The following is a 22,550-nucleotide window of genomic DNA, read 5'->3' as shown; positions in this document are numbered from 1 at the left end:
TTGAATGCTTGAAGCGTATACTTGGCGTGGCGCCAGAAATTGACTTAATCAGCTTTGGGAAGGGCATGGCTCCCACTTTAAATGCACAAACTGCTTTCTTCATTTTGGTTATTTTCACCGGCGTCTCCCTTTGTTTAAAATATATTTGGGTGGGAAAATACGGGACATCTTTAGCAGATAATGTCCAAATATCTTGATCGCAATTTAAACAATTAACAACCGGGGCGTGAGGAAACGGTTTTATAATTATTTGAGTTTTTGTTTACTATCAAATATGACGAGATAATAGAATGTTAGCAGATATTGTCAAAATATCCTGATCGTATTTTAAACAATCAAGAATGCGGGTTTATAGCACCAGCCACAATCTATAAATAAAGCTATTTTAATCTTGTTTCTATTTTTCAGAAGATTGTTCAATAAAAGTCATCACGTTTCACTTATTTTGTCTAATTACGTCGTTTTGTTGAAAAATAAAATATCAAAGAAACTATATTTCTGCTTCATGATTGCCTATGTCAGAATCTTCATACATCATGTCAGTGTGACGTCGGATCCCCATACGTCATTTTAAATAATGACGTCGTTGTATGGCGTGTTTATTTGGAGCAAGTTCATTTAGATCGGGTATTAGACTCTTTGAAAATCTTACCTAACCCATGGCCTACTCAATACCATATAGTAGGCTATACAGAAGAAACGCTTTTTGGGTTTGATCAAACTCGTCAAAAAATACTGTTCCGCAGTACACCCATCAGGGCCATCACTGTAGTTTATTTAGACCGAGTATTAGACTCCTAAGTTGCCTATCTTCCCCAAACACCCAACCCTACCAAATAGTATACAGAGCGAAGAGCTATACTTTGGTCTGATCAAAATCTTTGGTTTAATATGGAACACACACTGTTCCGCAGTACTCATCACCGTATGACTCAATCGGCTCCATATTACAAATCTGATCGATGTTCACCTCAAATAGGCCGGTAGAAATAGGTTTACGAATACAGCCATGACGTAACTGCTTATGTTTCTGTACATGTATCGATATATGTGTAATTTAATGCTATCTGCGAAATTTTGTCGTTTTTTGGGGCCCATGGTACCGAGCAAAGTAAATAGACTTACAATATTCTATGGTACCGAGTACGTATAAATACAAACCGACCACTAGTGTACCTGTATACCGCGTGAGCTGTTCAGTCGCAGTGTGTATGTTGTTTGGTATGTCTGTGTTCTTCGTATTTGGACTGTATATCGTCACGGCAGTGGTAAACAACTATTACTAAGCAGCCCAATTCTTTAGACATGTGTTCAAAGACCAGTGTATCTTAATAAATAGATTATTGAGTATTAGTATAGACGAATGAATGTAATTTATTCATACTCGCATGGCGGGCAAACAACAGTCGTCATAACACGGGTGTTCTGATTCATACATTCCGTGACCGCTTACAAGTTACCACATATGTTACTTTGTGGGTAATTGTTTATTTGTAAATCAAAATATTTATAACTGTTTACGCTTTGTATTATATTTCCTGATTTTTCAAATTACTATAATATTAATAACTATAGTTATGTGTTTCACTACTGCTGTAAATAATGTTATTGGTTTGTTTATATAAACCATTCTAATTTCTCATTATTTTTTTTAATACAGATAAATATCGGATATAAATACCAGTCTAATAATTGTTACAATGGTAAAAGAGCAATACCGTGCAACAGATGTTGCCAAGAAAATAAGCCAAGTATGCTTTGGGGTTCAAACACCCCAGGAAATGAGACAATATGCTCACTTGCAGGGTAGTACCCAAGATTCTTTATAGCCAAGACTTGAGTCACCAAGCTGTTGAGCATGGACGTGTTGGACAGACGGATGGGCACGAGTCAAAAGGATAAAAACTGTGACAGTTGTGGTAAAAACCTCGCAGAATGTGTGGGACATTATGGGTATGTTGATCTCGAATTGCCGTGCTTTCATGCTGGCTATTTCAGGGCAGTTATTAACATTCTACAAATGATCTGCAAATCTTGCAGTCGTGTCATGTTGATGGAAGCGGATAAACATGCGTATAAAGACACACTGAAACGGCCTGGGCTTACTTACTTACAGTTGCGGTCTTTGAGGAAAAAGATTCACACGCAAGCAAGAAAATGCAGTTCGTGTTTTTACTGTGGTGCTATGAATGGCACAGTAAAAAAATGCGGCTTACTTAAAATAGTCCATGAAAAATACAAAAGCATGACCAAGAAAATTATTCGTCCTGAAATTGAGGAGTTTTATCAGTCATTTAATTTGGCTGTGAAACACAATAAGGAGCTAGAAAGTTATGTTCATCGTGCACATGAAGATTTGAACCCTTTGGTTGTGCTGGAGTTGTTGAGAAATATCCCTGACAAAGATGTTCCTTTGCTTGTAATGAAGGCGCAAGCAAGCAGGCCCGAGGATTTGATAATAACTCGTATTATTGTGCCCCCGTTGTGTATTAGACCTTCAGTTATTACTGATTTAAAGTCAGCTACAAACGAGGACGATCTGACCATGAAACTGACCGAGATAATTTTCTTAAATGATGTAATACAGAAGCACAGAGCAACAGGTGCTAAGTCACATATGATAATGGAGGATTGGGACTTCCTGCAGCTGCAGTGCGCTCTCTATATAAACAGTGAGTTATCTGGCATTCCGTTTAACATGAAGCCTCAAAAACCTACAAGGGGTTTTGTGCAGAGACTCAAAGGTAAACAGGGAAGATTTCGTGGCAATCTTTCGGGTAAGCGAGTAGATTTTTCGGGCCGTACAGTAATTTCTCCAGATCCCAACTTGCGTATTGATCAGGTTGGAGTACCAGTTCATGTCGCCAAGGTTCTCACATATCCTGAGCGTGTGACAAAAAGCAATATTGAATTAATGAGAAAGTTGGTTATCAATGGCTCCGATAATCACCCTGGTGCAAACTTTATACAACAAAGACATAACAACATGAAACGTTTTCTAAAGTATGGTAACCGTGAAAAAACAGCTAATGAGTTACGCTATGGTGATATTGTCGAAAGGCATCTTATGGATGGAGATGTATGTCTGTTCAACCGACAACCTTCACTGCATAAGCTGAGCATCATGGCTCACTTTGCTAAAGTAGCTGACCATAGAACATTCCGGTTTAATGAGTGCGTGTGCAATCCATACAATGCTGATTTCGATGGTGATGAAATGAACTTACACTTGCCACAAACTGAAGAAGCTAAGGCTGAAGCTCTGTTTTTGATGGGCACCAAAAATAACATGGTAACACCTCGCAATGGTGAGCCTCTTATAGCTGCCATTCAGGACTTTATCACAGCAGCCTACCTACTCACTCAGAAAGAAGTGTTCTTTACCAGGGCCCAGGCAGCGCGAATTATTAGCTACATTATTGCATATGAGGATCGTCAAACCAAGATAGACCTTCCCCCTCCATGCATTATTAAACCCGCTACTTTATGGACAGGAAAGCAAATCTTTAGTCTGATTCTTAAACCTAATAAAGAATGCCCTGTTAGAGCGTGTCTTCGGGCCAAAGGCAAGCAATACTGTGGGAAAGGAGAGGACCTATGCTACAACGATTCTTTTGTCGTAATTTACAACTCGCAACTTCTGGCTGGTGCAATGGATAAGTCCACATTGGGCTCTGGTTCTAAGAACAACATATTCTACATTTTGCTGAGAGATTATGGACAAAAAGTAGCTGCTGATGCAATGTGGCGACTTGCACGAATCTGCCCGGTTTTCCTGAGCAACCGTGGGTTCTCTATTGGAATTGGAGATGTAACTCCAGGTGAAGGTCTTCTGCAGGCAAAGCATGAATTACTCACTGAAGGATACAGAAAGTGTGATGAATACATTATGGCCTTAGCTCGTGGTAAATTGCCTGCACAGCCTGGCTGCACGCCAGAACAAACTCTAGAAGCTGTCATCTTGAAGGAACTGTCAGTTATTCGTGATTACGCAGGTAAAGCTTGCTTGCGTGAATTAGATAAGAGCAACACTCCACTTATAATGGCAGTGTGCGGATCCAAAGGTTCTTTTATCAATATTTCTCAGATGATCGCTTGTGTGGGACAGCAAGCTATTGGAGGCAACAGGGTACCGAATGGTTTTGAAGACCGGCCATTACCCCATTTTGAAAAGCATTCTAAAGATCCTGCAGCTAGAGGCTTTGTTGCTAACAGCTTTTATTCAGGTTTGACGGCAACTGAGTTTTTCTTCCACACTATGGGTGGTAGAGAGGGCTTGGTGGACACAGCAGTTAAAACAGCAGAGACTGGATATATGCAGCGTCGGTTAGTTAAATCTCTAGAAGATCTGTGTGGCCATTATGATCTTACAGTCCGGTCGTCTACTAAAGATGTGGTACAGTTTGTGTACGGGGAAGATGGCTTAGATCCAACTGACATGGAAGGAAAAAATCGGCCCGTTGATTTTACACGAGTGCTGCAAGTTGTCCAGGCAAATTTTCCCTGCCAGCACCAGCCCCCTTTGTGTGAGAAGTCAGTCAAAAAACAAGCTGAAGAATTAATTCAAAAGAAGCAAGACCTCTCTGAAGACTTTCGTCAAGATTTGTTAAAATTCTTAAACACGTATGCTGAGGATTTGACCAAAACTCGAACCCGGTATGGGATAAATGATAACGGAAAAACAGAGCCTGCTGTTCTGTATGAATTGCTGAGGATAACTTCAAAACAATTGAAGGAGTTTATTGATATGGCTTGCTCGAAATACATGAAAGCACGCCTGGAACCAGGCACTGCTGTTGGGGCACTGTGTGCGCAGAGTATTGGAGAGCCAGGAACCCAGATGACACTGAAAACTTTTCACTTTGCCGGTGTTGCATCCATGAACATCACGCTTGGTGTTCCCAGGATCAAAGAGATTATCAATGCTTCAAAAAACATCAGTACTCCCATTATCACTGCTCAGTTGACGAATGATAAAGATGCTGACATAGCTCGTGTTGCTAAAGGTCGAATAGAAAAGACCACACTGGGTGAAATTTGTTCTTTAATGGAAGAAGTATATCAGCCTGACGATTGCTACATTCTCATCAAAATCGACCTGCAAAGATGCCGACTTCTCAAGATTGAAGTTAATGCAGACACTGTACGTTATAATCTTTGTACGTCTAGACTTCCCATAAAGCCAGCTCAGGTTGTCATCCAGTGCAAGGACATCATTACCATGCATCCAGCAGCAAACACAAAGCAGTCGCTATATAATGTCATTCAATCGTTAAAGGAGGCAGTGCCTAAGGTGGTGGTGCAAGGTTTGCAAGCAGTTTCTCGTGCAGTCATTCATATTGATGAATCAGATGGAGGGTCGGAGAAATACAAACTTCTAGTTGAAGGCAATGACTTGAGAGGTGTGATGGCCATTCCTGGTGTTGTCGGTGAAAAAACTACTTCTAATAACACCATGGAAGTTGAAAGGTGTCTAGGAATTGAAGCTGCGAGACAGACCATTATCAATGAAGTCGAATACACAATGGTGAGCCATGGAATGAGCATTGACCGGCGACACCTCATGCTGCTTGCCGATCTGATGACCTACAAAGGGGAGGTGCTCGGTATAACGCGCTACGGGCTTGCCCGGATGAAAGAGAGTGTTCTGATGCTTGCGTCGTTTGAGAAGACATCGGACCACCTCTTTGATGCTGCATATTATGGACAAACAGATGTGATAACTGGTGTGTCAGAATGCATTATCATGGGTATACCCATGAACATTGGAACTGGTATTTTTAAGCTGCTTCACAAACCAGTAAAGAAAGTTCAAAGCCTGAAACGAAATTTGATTTTTGATCAACCAGAACTTCACTTGAACACTGTACCAAAGTAAACTTCAACTGCCAATGTGTAAACACAAATTATTTCGTTTAATTTTTTATAGGCTCAATCTCAATCATGATATTAAGTTAAAATGCTGTTTTTTTCTAAAAAAAAAAGTTTATTATGGTGCTGTGGTGGTGGTGGTTATACAACAACAGACTATATGACTGTGTTTGTGAATTAGATTTTTTTCAACAATTCGAGTATTGTACTCTGTTACCAGGATACTGGATACTGTTTGCCACTTCCCCTGTGTTTTGTAAGTCACGACTTCCTATTAACAACTGTCTCAAGCTATTTATTTTGGCTGGTACAAATTTCCAGTAATTAAGCAGGATGCACGTCTTTCGCAAATCTCGTTTGTCTGTCCGAGTGTCAGTATATATTCGACATTTAATCTGTTTAATCCTTAATTAATGCTAAATAGCAGATGTTGTGCCAATTTAAAATTCTAAACCATTGAAAATTCAGTCTGCTGTCAACTATGTTCATTTTTGTTTTTCAGATAAATTAGTTTTTTTGGCAGAAGTTTTGCCATTTGATTTGAGCAGTGTGTAACTTGTGACTTACCGCTGAGGGAATGTGGCTTAAAGGGAATGACTGAGGTATGCCATTAAATTCTTGTTCTTATTGATTATATAGACTATGTATTATGTACAGCTTTGTAGTTCAAAGTATATATATATATGTGGCTTTATTATATTGATTAGTTGATGCATATGCAATTATTACTTCATATGTCTTTCCATGTTCTCTAGTTTCCAAGAACTAGTTTATTTCATAGTCTTGTTGTAATTGCCCCAGGTTATTTCAAGTTTTAAATAACTGGCAATAAAGTTACTGTTATAAGTGACTTTATTTCATTTGCTTTGCTGTGGTACTCTAGGCTTAATTAAATATACCAATATACAAAAAAAACTCATGTCAAACTGAACTAAAATATATAATATATCTATATTCTATAGGCTATTCTATAAATTAAACTGACTTTTAACAATAATAATGTAGCTTTTATTGCAATGTGTAAAATGTTACATAAGAATTACTTATTGTGATCATATTGCTGGGGCCAATGTTTACCTTAAAAGTTAAAACTTATATTTGCAATTGCAATGTACATCCATTCAATGCATCGACTAGATTTGCACCTGACACAGCAGGCTGTAACAATATTTACATTCAGACCAACTCAACTGTTAACTCTGTCAATGGAATATACTGGGGTGCCATTATTTTAATTCTCGGATTTCTAACATTTGGTTTGCTTGGACTTCTCTATGCTGCCCTATATCTGCTTTGTTTCTTAGCAGGGTAAGTAAGAATTAAACTAACTTAAGGTTTTCTTGGTCTCTGAATCCTATAACATGGTATTTCTAAAGTACCAGTGTGACTGTATAAATTACTAATGAGTTTGTTAATCTAGGGATTAAATGGGAAAGTAATCTCTGGAAATTTAATGCTGATAAATGGGACATGTGGTCTGTTTGATATTAGTCTGTTTATAGTACTGATAATCTTGAAAGAATGAATGTAGGTTTAATTCTCTTGCTACAGCCTACAGGCAACAATAGTCAATAAAACACAACATAGAATATGATATTTTTAAAATCAATATCATAATTTTTGAAAATATTATATTTATTGCTGTATTTGTTTGAACTTGGTTCAGACAGATACTTTATTGGTATATTCTGCTTTACGACAAATGTTATCACATTTTCTTCTCTGAAACCCAATTTGACAAGTAATACCAAACAAGCTAACTGTATATTGTTGTCCTATACATGGTCTCTAAAATCTAAATATATTGTATATCTTACTAGCCACAATATTAAACAAACATAAACCACAATATATACTTACCAGAGTTGTAGCAATTCTTTACGACCACAGCCAAGGAAATGTGAAACAAAGTGTCAAAGCTTTTGCGTTTGCAAGAACACCAGAAGCTTTATCTTTATCTCAAGGCATTCCAAAGGTTTGTGCATAAATACATATGTAGGAAATGATTTTTAGAGGGCAGACTTACATGGTCATATAGAAAGGCATTGTATACCAGCGTAAGTTAATTTTATAAAACAGAAATATTTTTTTGGAATGGTCCTGGCGTAATATATATACTGTGCCTTTTAAAAAAAGTTTAAGCATTTAATTTATAAAAAGTTCAATGCAATAGCCAATAAGATAGTATTGTATACAAATGGTAGCCGATACTATATTACACATTAAAACACAGGTTTATCATACTATTGAATGTATTATATTCTACTTTGATCAGTTGCACTTAATGAAAAGCCCATACCCTTACCAGGTGTTGGAAACAGACTACTCAAAACGGGATTTCAATATAGATCGTCGTTTAACATCATCAAGCAGCATTGATGAGAGATTACATGAGGTAAGATCAAATTTAATTCGTTTTTAATGGTCTTTTTAAAAAATATATTAATTATGTTTAATAATTTATATTGTACCCTACTGCCCTGTCATAAATAATTTCGGAGAAATTGATCAAAAATATTTATTTGTTTGACCAATTTTTAGACTGATTTCTGTACCTATATCATTTTTAAAATTGATCTAGGTATTCTTTCTATTAAACCACGCAAACAGCATAAGTGCAGCAGTTATTGTCCAACCTTCAACACAAATAAATGCTTTGTATTATAAAGTAAATGAATGACACTTATTTACGCTCACACGACGGAGCAAGCACAGTATTATAACAAAGTTCTGTTATTCTTATAGTTACCGCGGCTCGCTTACGAGTTACCATGTGTGTGACTTATAGTAGGTCGTAGAATGTAGATGATCGTATTTTTCTATATGACTGACTAACAAATTGGACAACCCATTAGTGGCAGAGCGACGTCAGTCATTATAACAAGGGTGTCTTATATCATACACCTCATTGCTGCTTGTGTGACTTAGTATTATAGCCATATAGATTGTTTATGGTTGTTTTTTAATGTTTTTTCAGTAGTAATGCCAGTATATGTTTTGTACAAGAATACATAACATCCACATCTGACAGTACTGCATAGCGTCAAACCCAGTTTCCCCTACAATGCAAGCATCTAACCACTAAGCCACATCCCTATATTAAAATAACATATTTAACTCCACCCTCCGCAGTGCCTCGACTATTTACTCCGTGACTACATCAAGTATTGGTACAACGGATTATCCGATGATCCCGAGTTCCTCCACAGTTTCCTCGTTACTCTTCATGATGTCATCAGAGCTCTTTCATCCAGGTACAGCTATTTCTTGTATCCTTTTTCACAATTTAAGCTTTTTGTTAAAATGTGCCAGTAAGTGTATCTGTTTATAAAAAGGAATGTAATATCATAGTAAGATACTAATGAAAGATTGGTAAAAAATTATTAATTTGATTTTTTTTTTAATTTTTCTTATTTTGCGAACATTTTGAATTTTACAATCACAATTAACATATTATGGCCATGGTTTTACCACATTGTTGAACACATAGGTTCAGCAGCATAGACTGGCAACCTTACTTAACCAAGAACTTGGTTGAAGACTTTGCTTCCCATGTTAAATGCTTCCGCAAAGCTCAAGTTGAAATTCAAGAATCCCAGGTCAGTTTACATTCCGACTCAATTCCCAGTTGCAACACAGCTTAAAACTGCTTTAAACCACCCAATACTGGTTTGAACAGAGTAATAACTGATTCATTTCAGGTAAAATCAATACTAAGAGTGGAATCAAATAGTAGACCCATGTACAGTACATTTATATTAGTGCGTCTGTGCTAACCTAAACTCCAGCCTATTGTTATATCCATAAGGCAGTAGTCTATGGATCAATACAATTTTAGAGTGTCATTAAACGTCAGATGCATTTATTTCACATGTCAGTAACGTTGATCAGTTTAATTATATTTGCAAGGCCATACACTTCATATTCTTCCCTTTTTGTTTATCCAGTTCCAATCTGATGCGATAAAATAATGTATTTGTTGATTTAACTTGAATGGGTCAATAGGGGAAGTGTGAGTATTGTCACTAATGTCTCTTATTTACTTAATTGTTGACTTGTTTTATATTACTATATACATATAAATAATTTCTTGTGTTTACTGTTACTGTTTGGTAACAGTGGGCAAAGTATATAGTAATAAAAATACCAAAACTAACAAAAAAAAACTAAAATAGCCGCAAAATTCCGAAGTTTAGGCTATATTATACATATATCATTTAATCTGCACCACTTTTTGTGTGTTGTTATCGGGAAATTTTCACCTTCAATGATATTTTCGTTCCAACATTATCCGGTTACATTAGGAGGACATGTTGTCATGGAAACAAAGGGTAGATGCAATGCAGGTGAAACTGTATATTTTTGTTTCTTCTGCTACCAGGCAGAATCAATGTAAATTATCTTTCAATGGATTATGGGGTATGAAAACGTGTATTTTAAATGTTTGGTCTCCCATTCTCTTGTCGGATGGCAGATGAAACATCTAAAATACACTATGTTTTTCACACCAGATGAACCGTTAAACTGTATTTTTCTGTTTCTTCTTTATCTCCGCTTGCATGCCTTAGCAAGGCCCAAGTTAATCAATAAGACTTAACCAGTTCATTAAGTGTTCAATTTTATTTCACGTCAGCGCTCAGTCTGCTCAATAAATCTGACGCTTACGCTGAATTGAATGAAATTAAGCTGAAACAAAGCTAAAATTCTGCTAGCTTCCATCTATACTTTTCCCGCGCAGACGTTTTGTGTTTATTTTCTGGGGAAAATTGCAGCATGTATTAGTTTATTCAGTTTGATATCATAAAGTGCGGAAGTAATATGATTTATTGGCGTTTTTCATTATTAGACAGCTAAGGTTTTTAATATCTGTATTGCTGATATTAAATTATTTTTGATAAAAAAGATTTTGGATAATATTAAAAGGAAACTCCTTGTGTATTAATAGCAAACTATAAACAATAATCACTAAATATGACTTATGGCTACTAGTCATGCCACATTTATTTTGATGTCTCCATCCCCCAACAAATCAACACATAGAGTGCCGTATGTAGATCGTTTCAATAATGTTCGCCTGTAATCTACACCCAAGCCTTTGTTATCAAGAGAGCCGTAAATTTGATTGGCATTGTAACATATGCCATTACAATGCCTTGCTTAGTTACTCATATTCAATAAAGTGCAACCATATTGACATATGCTTGTCAAAGCACCTCATGTTGGCAGGTTGTAACAGATGACTGTTTCACCTTTATTACATTGCATGGCTATATGTTATGTTGCTTTTGTTTATACTCTGTTACAACTAAAATGTTGATAATCAGAATTAAAATAATACTTTTTCGTTTATTAAATTGAAAATGTAATCTCTTTAGGTTATCAATGTGTTTTATTTTGTGCTTATAAAAAAACTATAAATGTCAATGACATGGTCTATTTATTATACCATACCTCAATAGTTATGCAGATATTGTCATATCACTTGTAAATTGGTACTCTTTATCTGTCTGTAAATTAAAGTTACTACATGTAAAATTTAAGTTAACATAAGTAGAAAATGCTTGCTAATTCTCAAATATAAATTAGAAAAGACACTTATGACTCCCTTTGCCATTATTGTTCCTCTTGTTTGGCTATAAATCTTAATAAGAGTTTAGTTTAACATTACAGTTTACCTGATCAGAAATTCTTATGTTATGCTACAACAGATTTCAAGGTGGAAGTTAGTTTTAATGATTTTCACCTTTACAGACAAGCCAGCAGTCTACAGATTCTGTCGAAAGTTTATCAGCATCACAAACAAACAATAACAATAAATCTGATGGGTCAGACAATGGATCAGACAAAGTAAGAAACATCTATATACGCTTTAAACAATTTTCATGCTCTCTCTGTTTAACAAATTAACAATGTCTGTTTTACTTGTTGTTTGTAAATCAGCACGCGGACATTTTTAAAATTGTTTTTCTATAAAACTATAAAACATTATTTCTGCTAAAATCTTTCTTTATATCTTTTTTTTTTTGCATTCAATGTTTGGCAAAAATAGTTGTATAGTTAGGATAGTGTATTAAAAATGACGCTCCTACCTATTTTAAAACTTGCTAAAGATATTTTTTCAAACATGTACATTCCTATACAGGCAGTGGAAACGATTCTGGATTGCTTTTTCGATTTCGAAATCAAATTTTCCAAAACTTGTCGAGAATTAGTGTCTTTTGGTGTCAAAAAACAAAGTGAATATTTACAAGTAAGCACGTTTAGTGCGGGTGTTACATTGGGGTAATGGGCCAATCCTGGCATTAAATCATATGACCATGTTCTGCCACTGTGCAAACTTCACCCTAATAGAGTTTGGATATAAAAAAATAAGATTTATGTACTGTTTAAAAAATTGTACATAGTTTGATGGTACTTGGTATACAACACATTGATTTTAGTTTAAACTGTTAAATCTTTTCTGTTTCCCCTACTTTTGTGTTGGATAAGCGACGAACAGCGAATATATTGTTTTTACTAGGATTATAAATGCAATCATTCTCCGTTAAATTTTTGCATTACATTCATAAAAATATGTATAGTAATATATATGGGGTTACATTTTACAATTTTTTCCTTTAATATATGCCTATACTTTTTAAAAAAATCATCTGATCTCTGATATTTTTTTACCACATGCATAACCACCATTTTCAACACAGGATGTGAGTGAAGTCTTATTATATCTCTTGCTTCCCGTCGATGAATTTCATTGTCGACCGCTCAAATACATGATGAGGGTACGTTCATATCATATAAGAGTTTTTCACATGTTTTTTTAACAGTATGGGTACTATTTAAATTACAAAAAATATTAAAATATAATTAAAAATTAGGCTGTATAATTAACCTAAGTGTTATCAGTGTTAGTTTTCCTTGTTCTTTTCTGTAAAATAAATTGATCTTTCATTAATTTTAATGCTATGGTATATATTAAAAAAATTAAAATTATTATTTAATTTTTTTTTACCTAAATATTCCACTATTCCCTGCAGGAGCTTTTAGTACATGGAGTATTTCTTCCAATGTTTAAACTGTACAGTGATCCAGACTACCTCAATCAGTACGTCAATTGGCTGGTAAGTGCCATTTAATTGCTTTGTACCACTCTGTAGCTGCCGCCATGTACTGTTCAATAGCAAGTACATGCAAACAATTCATTGCATTTTATGTCTAGAATAAACTGGTTGAAAATTTTCCATACACCGTAAGAAAGGGCACCAGTATTTATCCTGGATATGGTTAAAGTTTGTTAATTTTTCCAGGATTTCTTGATAAAAGTCTATTTTAATTTGTTAAAACAGTGTGTATTTATTTCAAATTACACAGTAGGCCAAATATTAGACTGACGCAAAATAGAATAATTCAACCAACATTTAAAATAAATTTTATGGAAGTTGTCCTACAACATTTCTTAATCATTTTAAGGTCATGGCACATTAGACCATCTAAATATCTTTGTCGCCTCCACATAATACACAACACTTGCTAAAACTATTTTATTTTATTAGGTATTTAGTTATATTCTATATAGGGCTAATGGGCCAAGTCTGGCCTAAATCCCAGGTCCTCATGGACCTCACCCATACAGAATAGAAATATTGTATATAGCTAAACTTGCAGTGTGGATTCATACCAGAGTAATCCAACAGTTAATAATAAACTAAGAAACTTAATTTTTACGACACACTTGAACCTTTATGAAGTTCATAGAATACTGTTTGAGAATCTATTTTTTAAACCCATATTATTTGTCTTAGATAAGCGACAATTGCATTACAAGTGAGTGGTTTCTTAACGTTTTACGACACAGCTCCGAGATCGGTGAATTACACTCGATACGTGAGAAATGTGACGAAGAAATCGCTCGACTGCGAGCCAAGGACACGGTCGGAGACGGTAAGTCAACTATTGTGTGTGGGTCAAATTATAAATAACTAAAACAACAACATATGGTCTTAGGTATGCTTAGTTCTAGCTGTGTAATAGGCTAATACTATACATATGACTGTACAATGTGTTTACAACTGTTCTAATCTAATTGTAAGAGCCTAGATTGTAGCCTATAAAAGTCTTAGGCATTGGAAGTTTAGATATTCTACTGTGTTTATGTTCTAATCTATATTCATAGGAGATTGTAGGCTTGTAGCATATAAAGGCTGGTTGTCCTATTGCTGGAGTTTATGCAATTAAAGTAATAAACAGTTATTTTACCAATATTTCACATGTACCATATAGTGATACGTCACTATCTTTGTCACTACCTTAAATTACAGACCCCGCCATTAAACAACAGCTCGGTAGCATGAGGTATGTGAAAAATCTATGCGAGCGTCAGATAAGGAAGAAACATGACGGCAACGTTTACACTGATAATATAGAACTTGTGAGTAAGATAGTGTAATTTTATAGACATTCTGTTGTTATTGCTACCAGACATTGTAAATATTTTAAGGTCGGGTATTTAGGCAAAATATATATATGCATCAATATGTAAGTAAATTATATTTCTATCAATTTTAATTTTATGCACGAATATCAATTTTTAATGCTTTAAAATACACAACAACAGTAGGTATACCACAGGTCCACAACACTGCTTTTATGTTACATATCCGTAAATGTACTGTTAACATTTTGCAATAATTAGTCCAAAAAGTAGAATATCTTTTTGTGAACAGTTTCTTAAAGTTTGGTTTATAAATAGGATATGACTAGCAAACTAGGGTATATTATTCATCTTACATACATTTGTGTATCACCAGTTACATGCATTCTATATTTACCCACAGTCTTAACTACTTTAACGTGAATCAGTTCATATTGTAGTGTAATGCAAGCATGATTCATAAGGGATTATGCAAATTCTGTTTATGTGAGAATGCATGTAATATACAATGTTATTATATGTCTGGTTTTAACACATTTTTGCAAAATCATCATATGACGTTGTGGTTATTTTAGTGGTAAAATAGTTCAAGAGCAGAAGGTACTAGACTGTAGACCTGGCTTTGCTAGTCTTTTTAGGTGACTTTTTGCAAATAAATTGATAATAACGATGCTACTTGTTTTCAATAACTAAATTACCACTCAGGTATTATTTTATTTCGTTAATTTAGTTCCTTAATTGTTATTTTCTCCTTAGGATTTGGAAGGTTACCAAACTGAGAAGAGCAAACTATACAATCTTCCATTGAGTGTGATATTGAGGAACAACATCGCTCTACAAATTTTTATTGGTGAGTTTTGTATGTCGTGTTGATTATGTTTCTGCCTAATGCGAAAAATTTACATCTGTTCAGTTAAATGCCTATGTAACTCCCTAAACAGATTGACATTTAAGGTTTTGCTTTTTGACATTTTAAGAGACTAAAAGTAGATTTGAACTTTTTACCCTTTTTATTTTTTCTGCTATCACCGCAGAAGTATATTTTAATAACCCTAACCCAGAAAATTTTAATTTAGACCCAAAATTCCTAAAAAATCAATTTAAAGTCTCTTCTGCAGCCAAATATAATAATATGCAAATAAGACCATAACATTAATTATAGATTATTTATTCACACAGAATACATGCAGTCAGTGAATGGGCAAGCATATCTGTTCTTCTGGTTAACAGTGGATGGATATCGTGCGTCTGCTGAACAACAACTTAATGAAGTGAAGCTGCAACAACTACAAGGTTAGAACAACCAATTACACTCTGTTACTTCTGCTAATGTAAATAGTCTTTCAAAGGCTTATCTGGTATGAAAAACGTAGTGTATTTTCGACGTTTTGTCTGTCACCAGATGAAATACGTACAGTAAAATAAATATGCATACTACACACCTGGCCCAGGTTTTTAGGCGCTTGCATTGTATCTGAAGATACTGGATTTAATGCTCGATACTAATACTGTTAGGTGTATGCCTCTTTAGGCAAGACTCTTAGTAAACATAGCTCCAACCCGGTGGTCACTAATGGGTTGTAGCACCCAAGATGTCAGGGCAGTGGGTCAACTCATATAGGTCCCATTCATTCATTAATTTCCCTGATACTAATCATGTACTTAGGACATTTGATAAAGAATGTCCCATTCTTGTTTATTAATTCAGCATGTTGGATTTATTCATTCATTCTTCTGTCCAATTCTGTTTTATACATTTGACACAATGCATTAATTCATTCATAAGCCTATCCCATTCTATATAAATTTTCATCGTGGTTTTATTGATTCACAGGTGCCATACAACGAACACCTGACATGGAGATGCTTCGTGCCATAGGACACAACATATATGACCAATACCTCAGCAAACATGTAATATATTTCACCTTTTATTTTAGTTATATGTAATGATTAAAAAGTTTGAACTTTTTCCATAAAAAATTTGGAACAGTTTATTCATACAATTTCTGATACCAGTTTGTGTTGCTATTGTTATTGTTCTTTCAGCAGATTAATGTAAAACAACAACAGAAGGCAGGTAATTTTATTATAATACCAGATTAATGGGGTATATATTTATATTGCAGGCAGAACCACGGGTGCCGCTGGATCAAACAACAGATAGAGCCTTGAAGAAGAAGCTTGACTCTGGGGAGCCATCGCCTTATGTGTTTGATGATATTCAACAAAAGGTGTTGTAACAATTGTTTATTTGTTGAAATTTGTTTTAAGCGCTATATGTAACTTTGTGTGCAGTTGTTTTTGTATTTCTGTGTGGTTGTTGAACAAACCATTAGTCTTGTCGGAGAACACACATACTTACAATGGTGGAAGTATTGAGCTTCAAAACCCAGTATTATCTAGTTAATAGCATTCTGAAGATCCTAAAAAACAACTTGTAATGTTTAAATTGGGCAATAGATCAACTTTGGCTGAAATGTTAGGTCCACTACCAAGCTGTGTTTACCCATATATAGTGTTTAAATGCTACTACAATGGTGTTTTTTCTTAAATAAAGTAGGAAAGTTGAAATTTCTTTTCCTAGGTGTTTGGCATCATGCAGAAAAGTGAATCTTTCTTCCCAGCATTTAAAGCAAGTCCTTATTACATGAGGTTGCTTGCTGAACTTGATCTGCTGCGCGAAACAAGTCTAACATCAAATGACACCAATGGTTCTGTGGGTTCGGTAGGTTCAACTTTTTGTTTAATCTCTGTGTTTGTTAATGGGGTCAAAAATGGCATAAGTATTTGGGCCGGGGATGGCAAATGTTTTTTTTTTCAGACCAGATTTTTTTGATTTAAAAAAATGATAAGTCACTTAGTCTTATACAAATGGGTATCAGAAAATTTAGTTTGAATACAGCATTGATTTCTAATAGAAAGCTGTCACTCTCTATAAAAAGTATTTTTTTATATGACATATCTTATGTTTCAGTCACTTGATGATATATCAACATCGGAAAATGAAGAAGTCAACAAACTAACTGCTGTTATAACACAAACAGGTAACCAAATATAACAATGACATTTCCCAATCTCAATTTAAATTTAACAAAAGTTTTTGTTAACTACCAAATGGTACAGAAAGAGAATCAATACATAGACCATCTAAACTAACCGATTATATGTATTTAACTTTTCGAAATATTAAAATTATTCATTATACTCAAAATTCAAACTTCAATGCATGTAATGTAAAATAAGCCAAGCTATCATTTCCATATCTCCTAATTCCAAAATCTGTCTTTGCCTTTCATTATCACATTATAAAGTAACTGCTCCACCATAACCTAATTCTGCTTCCCCATCTGTTTCTTGCTCAATATAAAGTAACTGCTCCAGTATAATTGATTCTGCTTCCCCAGGCATATGTAAGGAGCATGGGAAAACATACGCCATGTTCGCTGTCACAGTAACTCGTCACTGGGGTAATGGTAGGCAGGAATCATGGGATACTTTCCGCAGATACCGAGAGTTTTATGACCTTCATTTAAGTCTGAAGGAAAATGTAAGTCAAGTGTAGTGTAGGCCAGTGGTATGTTTTGTTTTGGTGGGTCACAACATAATTGGATTTTCTGAATCTGTTTTTAGCTTTGCAAAATTAAACTTGTATTGCACACACGTTTTGATTTTCTTTGAAGGTATATTGTTAATTTACAAAAGTTTTCAGGCACTTGGTATCAAAACTTTGTTTATTCTTTTTTTTGGTTGGTTACAACCTAATTGGATTCACTGGTTCTTTTCACAAAACATGCTAAAAATGTTTTTATATATTTTTACTTTGTGAAAGTTTTTGAAACTTCTGTGTGGTCTATGGTTCCAATTTTTTAACCTTTTTGTAAAATTTGTTTGAAAAAAAATGTAGAAAACTATCCATCTTCTCTTAACAATGCAGGGAAGCAACTTGAGCACCATCCGCTTCCCCGGGAGGACTTTCTTCAAAGATCTAAAGGAGGACTTCTTAGAGAGGAGGAGGACAGAGTTGAACCAATACCTCAGTTCTGTTCTATCACTTGAACATTGTGGGAAAGCCATGGAATGTTTACATACCTTCCTGGACGCAAAGGCTTATCAGAAAAATCCAAGAACTTTTGCAAGCAAAGTAGGGATAGTTTTATGTTGAAAGATAGAGATTATATAGCAGTTAGCCAGTTAACTGTAAAAATATTTTTAAAAACATTTTTTTAATTTTAGACGAAGAAAATTCCTAATTATAATATTTGAATGAAATTTATAACCATTTTAGTTCTTGCGTGGTATTCTGCAATATTGAAAGCGAAAAATTTCATAGCAAATTTATTTTAACAAACTTTTCAAAAAATTAAAGATTTGTTTTTGATACGAATCTTTTTTCATCACTGATCCTTCTCTTCCAGATGGACTCCATGATGCGAGAATCAGCGCAGAGCGTCGCCAACTTCATGAGCCAAGCTCCGGATAACCTTATAGGTGGAATACAAAGAGCATCCGATAAAGTGTCCGGAGGAATTCAGAAGTTTTCCGATAAACTTCCTGGATCAGAGAGGAAACTTAGCAATGAGGAAAACCACATCGAATATAACGTAATTTTGGTTAAAATTTTTAATTTTTTTTAAATGTTAGGTTTTGTTATTCTGGTCGAAATTTAGGTTTAATTCTGGTCGAAATTTTTTTAATTTTTTTGCATGTTTGTAATTTTGCTCGAATATTTTTTTTTTCATACACATTAGGTCTTGCTACTTTTGTGGGCCAAAGCAATAATCACATGAAAAATCACCAAAACTTTCTATTTAATCTATATATTTCCTGTTTAAACTCCTATAACAACCTTCAACCCATAGATCGAAAACAACATCCCGCTGCGAATCCTACTTCTCCTTATGGATGAAGTATTTGACTTGAAGCAAAGAAACCAGTGGTTACGTCGACAGATGGTTGCTGCATTACAACAAGTCATAACTACTGTGTTCGGGGATCGAATGAACAGAAAAATCGTGGATTACGTGGATAATGCAGTTTCAGCTCAGCAGGTTTGATATTAATGGAAAACATTAGGTACAATTATCTAAAATTCTATGTAAAAAAAGACTGGAAATTACATAAAATGAAGGGGAAAATAGCAACAAAAGTGTTGTCGCCGAAAACACGTTTCAGTTAAACAACCATTGGGTTAGATAAAATACATTTTAGTGCATTCTCCAGAAAATATATCCCCACAAAGGCAGCATTGAGCCTCGAACATCCAACCTCTAGTCTGAAAACAAGCTCTCTAACCACTAGGAATTAATTATAACCATATTAAACTGCATGTTACTCCCATTTTGTTAAAATTTAACTTTTCACCCAGGTGAGCGAGTACATTCGGACTTTCCAAGACTCGTTTTGGCCAGGTGGAATACTTGCTGATGTCACACCAGTTCGTGATGACATCACGGTCATGAGAACTCGTGTTCTCACAAAGACCAAACTTCACGGCGTGATACCAGGTAAGAATTTCCTACTTTTATTTATTAATTTTAGATTTTTATACACAACTAAAGAATGTGTACATAATTATCCCCACGGCGCTTAAATGGCGTTGGTAATTGTTTAAATGCGATATTATGTGCTAATGCTTTACCAGTTTCCATCTTGCTTCAATCTCACATACTTATTTTATCAACACAAAAATGGCAAAAATACGGACTTCTACATACAGCACAGATAAATAACTGTTTTGATAAACTTTACGATTCATTATTTTATATATTTTCGTTTTTAGACGAAGTACGGCCGCTCGTCGGTAACGAGACAAGTAGACGAGGTATGGCTCGACTGTTTGAACTTCTCCAACATCAAGAGCTCAACACGAGGTTCTGTTACGTTCTATTAGAAGGTGTGCTGTGTCGTGTGTTCCCAGAAAACAGGTGAGATAGAGAGTTGTGTTTAATTGGAAATGAATGAATGTAACTTATTTATCCTCATGTGGCAGGGCAATTACAGTCTTTATAACACAGGTGTTCTGTTTCATAGAGCAGGTCCAGAAAAGAGATTGAAAACCCATTTTACCCCAATCTACTGTATGTTTTGTTTAAATAGCCTATTATACTTAGTTTTTTTTCAAACAGTTTCCAAAGTGCAATGTCTACAATATAATATAAACCAAGCAATTTATCATTAGGACTTATAATTCCAACCTAGATTTCAAGATCTCTTCACGAAGTTTCACTCCTCGTCACCTAAGATGCGCTCTCACAAGAGGGCACTTATGACACGCGGAGTCGACAAGTGGAAACAAGAAACTCGTGAGCGAAAGTCGCGCGTTCTACGTCGTTTCGAATCGTGACGTAGAATCCCGTGTGTGACGTCATATACGTTACGTAGAATCTCGTCTCTCACGTCATGTAATTGACGTAGAATCCCGCCTACTACGTCATATTCATGACGTAATATCTCGTCAATTCAACGATTAAGTTTCGGTGCTTTTTTTGTCGCAACATTCAGCAGTCGAATGTTACGTCACTTCTACCCGTGTGTGCAATCTTACAACATGGTTGCGTGTCCTGTGATCTACTTTATTCGTGACGTCAGAGTGACGTAACGCCCCTTGTGCAATCTCAACATCACCCACTCGTTACGTCATCCGTCTTTGTGATTACGAATGACGTCATCATCACGTCATCCAAATGATTGACACCAGCAACTCAACTTCTCTCCTTGAATGATTTACCTGAGCCTAACATTTGCATCTGATCTTATACGTCATCATCGTATCAGTGACGTCATCAACAATGACATCATAACCATATTTAACACTCAGCAGCTTAAGATTTCCAACTTAATTCTAATAATTCAATCAGCATCCAAAATGATGCAGCGTCTTTTTAACCAACTCCTAAACATAAAATTTAAATTTTCAAGTGATTTTCACACTGTAGCGCTAAAGATATAGTACAATTGAAAAGCAAACGCAGATGGTTAAAACCATTTCCCTTCGATTTTCGCCATGTTTTTGGTCTCGATTGAAACCCCCTTGCATTTTTCACCACGTACACCAGCGTAGCTTTATACGTCGTTTACTCACATGTACTAAGTGTCTAGTGCAATAGAAATTGCTTATTGTTAACGTGCATCACCCATTGACGAAATAAACGCGCACTGTGAATAATCGAACACGTCGACGATATATATATGGACACCCCACAAACGCAGGATTAAATTGGACAGGGTAAGTTTTGAATCCTATTTTGGTTCAGTAGTTTTATTATAGGCATCGTGGGAAAGGAATACCGGATTCCAAGTTCAATGCTGACACACATTTTGCCGTGTGTCCTTGGTGAGAAACTTAACTAAATTGTCAGCCGTGTAGGCGAGAAGAAGCGTGCGAAATAGAACACTGCTGTAACGAATGTCATAGAGTGCATTTTAAATATTTCTCAGACTTATTATATAGTACTACTTTACAGACACTGTAATGTTTTATTTTGCATTCGTATTACTTCTATTAGTTTCATTTACTATATGCAGTAACCGGTAACAATCACACCAACGTTCCCATGCAGTCTTCCCCAGAGCAATCAGGAAAAGGTAAGTCATGAGGAACCATGTTAGTTTCAGTTGTTACCACCATCACTGAACCACCGGAAACCGGGTAACTCATCTGAAAACAAAAACGGTTTAAGTACACTATGCCTTACTGAAAACAAAAGTTCGATCGGTTATATTATTTTTATTACTCTTGTGTTACTTTACTGGAGTAATACCCAAACACGTCAAGCTTAAATACCAGGTCCCGTGCTGGCCGCAAGCCCGGGCCTAAGCGCGTCGTAGCACCTTTCTTTAAATAGTCACCTTTTAAGGTTTTAACTACGACGCTACTTTTAAGTCATTTGAATTATCGGTCTTACAGTTGCCGTTCACACATCAAACCTCAATGAAAAACGCCAGCCACCCTTTAGCAGGAGCAGAGTAAGCAGCACTGAACTCTGTGTCGCTATGTTTCGTAACACCATCGAATACCCACAATATCTTCTGAAGCACTGGACCTGACATTGGATCTGTTTCGTTGAGTTTGTAGCGCCGGAAATCTCTCCTAGCGTAAAGTAAACACATGTTTTCCATTAGTGGCGCCGTGGCGTAGTGGTTAGCGCGCCTGCCTCTAACCCAGAGGTAATAGGTTCAAGGCTCGTCGCTGCTACCATTGTGGGCGTATGTGTCCTTGAGCAAGACACTTAACGACAATTGCTCCAAC

The 22,550-nt window shown here is 35.6% G+C and overlaps 3 protein-coding genes across 4 annotated transcripts in view; 2 read left to right on the top strand and 1 right to left on the bottom strand.

Moving 5' to 3' along the window:
* The first annotated feature begins 1,664 nt into the window (after positions 1-1,664).
* Positions 1,665-6,372, top strand: LOC100185039 (DNA-directed RNA polymerase III subunit RPC1-like). Its single transcript, XM_009859781.3, is given in 3 exon segments — positions 1,665-1,805; positions 1,807-1,863; positions 1,865-6,372. Coding segments are annotated over 3 exon segments (4,176 nt in total). The 5' UTR covers positions 1,665-1,700; the 3' UTR covers positions 5,879-6,372.
* Positions 6,350-21,472, top strand: LOC100177236 (sorting nexin-13). 2 transcript variants are annotated; one of them, XM_018811120.2, is made up of 26 exons: positions 6,350-6,473; positions 7,052-7,179; positions 7,735-7,846; positions 8,180-8,266; positions 9,004-9,125; positions 9,362-9,470; positions 10,176-10,217; positions 11,623-11,718; positions 12,014-12,121; positions 12,573-12,650; positions 12,906-12,989; positions 13,671-13,809; positions 14,187-14,296; positions 15,056-15,149; positions 15,479-15,592; positions 16,134-16,213; positions 16,429-16,533; positions 16,887-17,027; positions 17,277-17,346; positions 17,707-17,849; positions 18,237-18,443; positions 18,718-18,903; positions 19,162-19,350; positions 19,668-19,806; positions 20,082-20,226; positions 20,501-21,472. In XM_018811120.2, exons 1-26 carry the CDS (start codon positions 6,465-6,467, stop codon positions 20,643-20,645), a joined length of 2,982 nt encoding a protein of 993 aa, XP_018666665.1. In that variant the 5' UTR covers positions 6,350-6,464; the 3' UTR covers positions 20,646-21,472. The 2 variants fall into 2 exon arrangements, with proteins under 2 accessions (XP_018666665.1, XP_002125747.1); XM_002125711.4 differs by lacking the exon at positions 10,176-10,217.
* Positions 20,874-22,550, bottom strand: part of LOC100187370 (autocrine proliferation repressor protein A-like) — a 5,395-nt gene continuing 3,718 nt past the window's right edge. Inside the window, exons 9-10 of the mRNA XM_009859779.3 lie at positions 22,229-22,391; positions 20,874-21,959 (exon numbers count right to left, since the gene is read on the bottom strand). Coding sequence (XP_009858081.3) covers positions 21,840-21,959; positions 22,229-22,391 — 283 coding nt within the window. The 3' untranslated portion in view covers positions 20,874-21,839. The remainder of the gene's footprint in view (positions 21,960-22,228; positions 22,392-22,550) is intronic.

Source organism: Ciona intestinalis, chromosome 3 (assembly GCF_000224145.3).
Source record: "Ciona intestinalis chromosome 3, KH, whole genome shotgun sequence".
In the NCBI taxonomy this organism is placed as follows: domain Eukaryota; kingdom Metazoa; phylum Chordata; class Ascidiacea; order Phlebobranchia; family Cionidae; genus Ciona; species Ciona intestinalis.
This window is presented reverse-complemented; position numbering and strand designations above follow the sequence as displayed.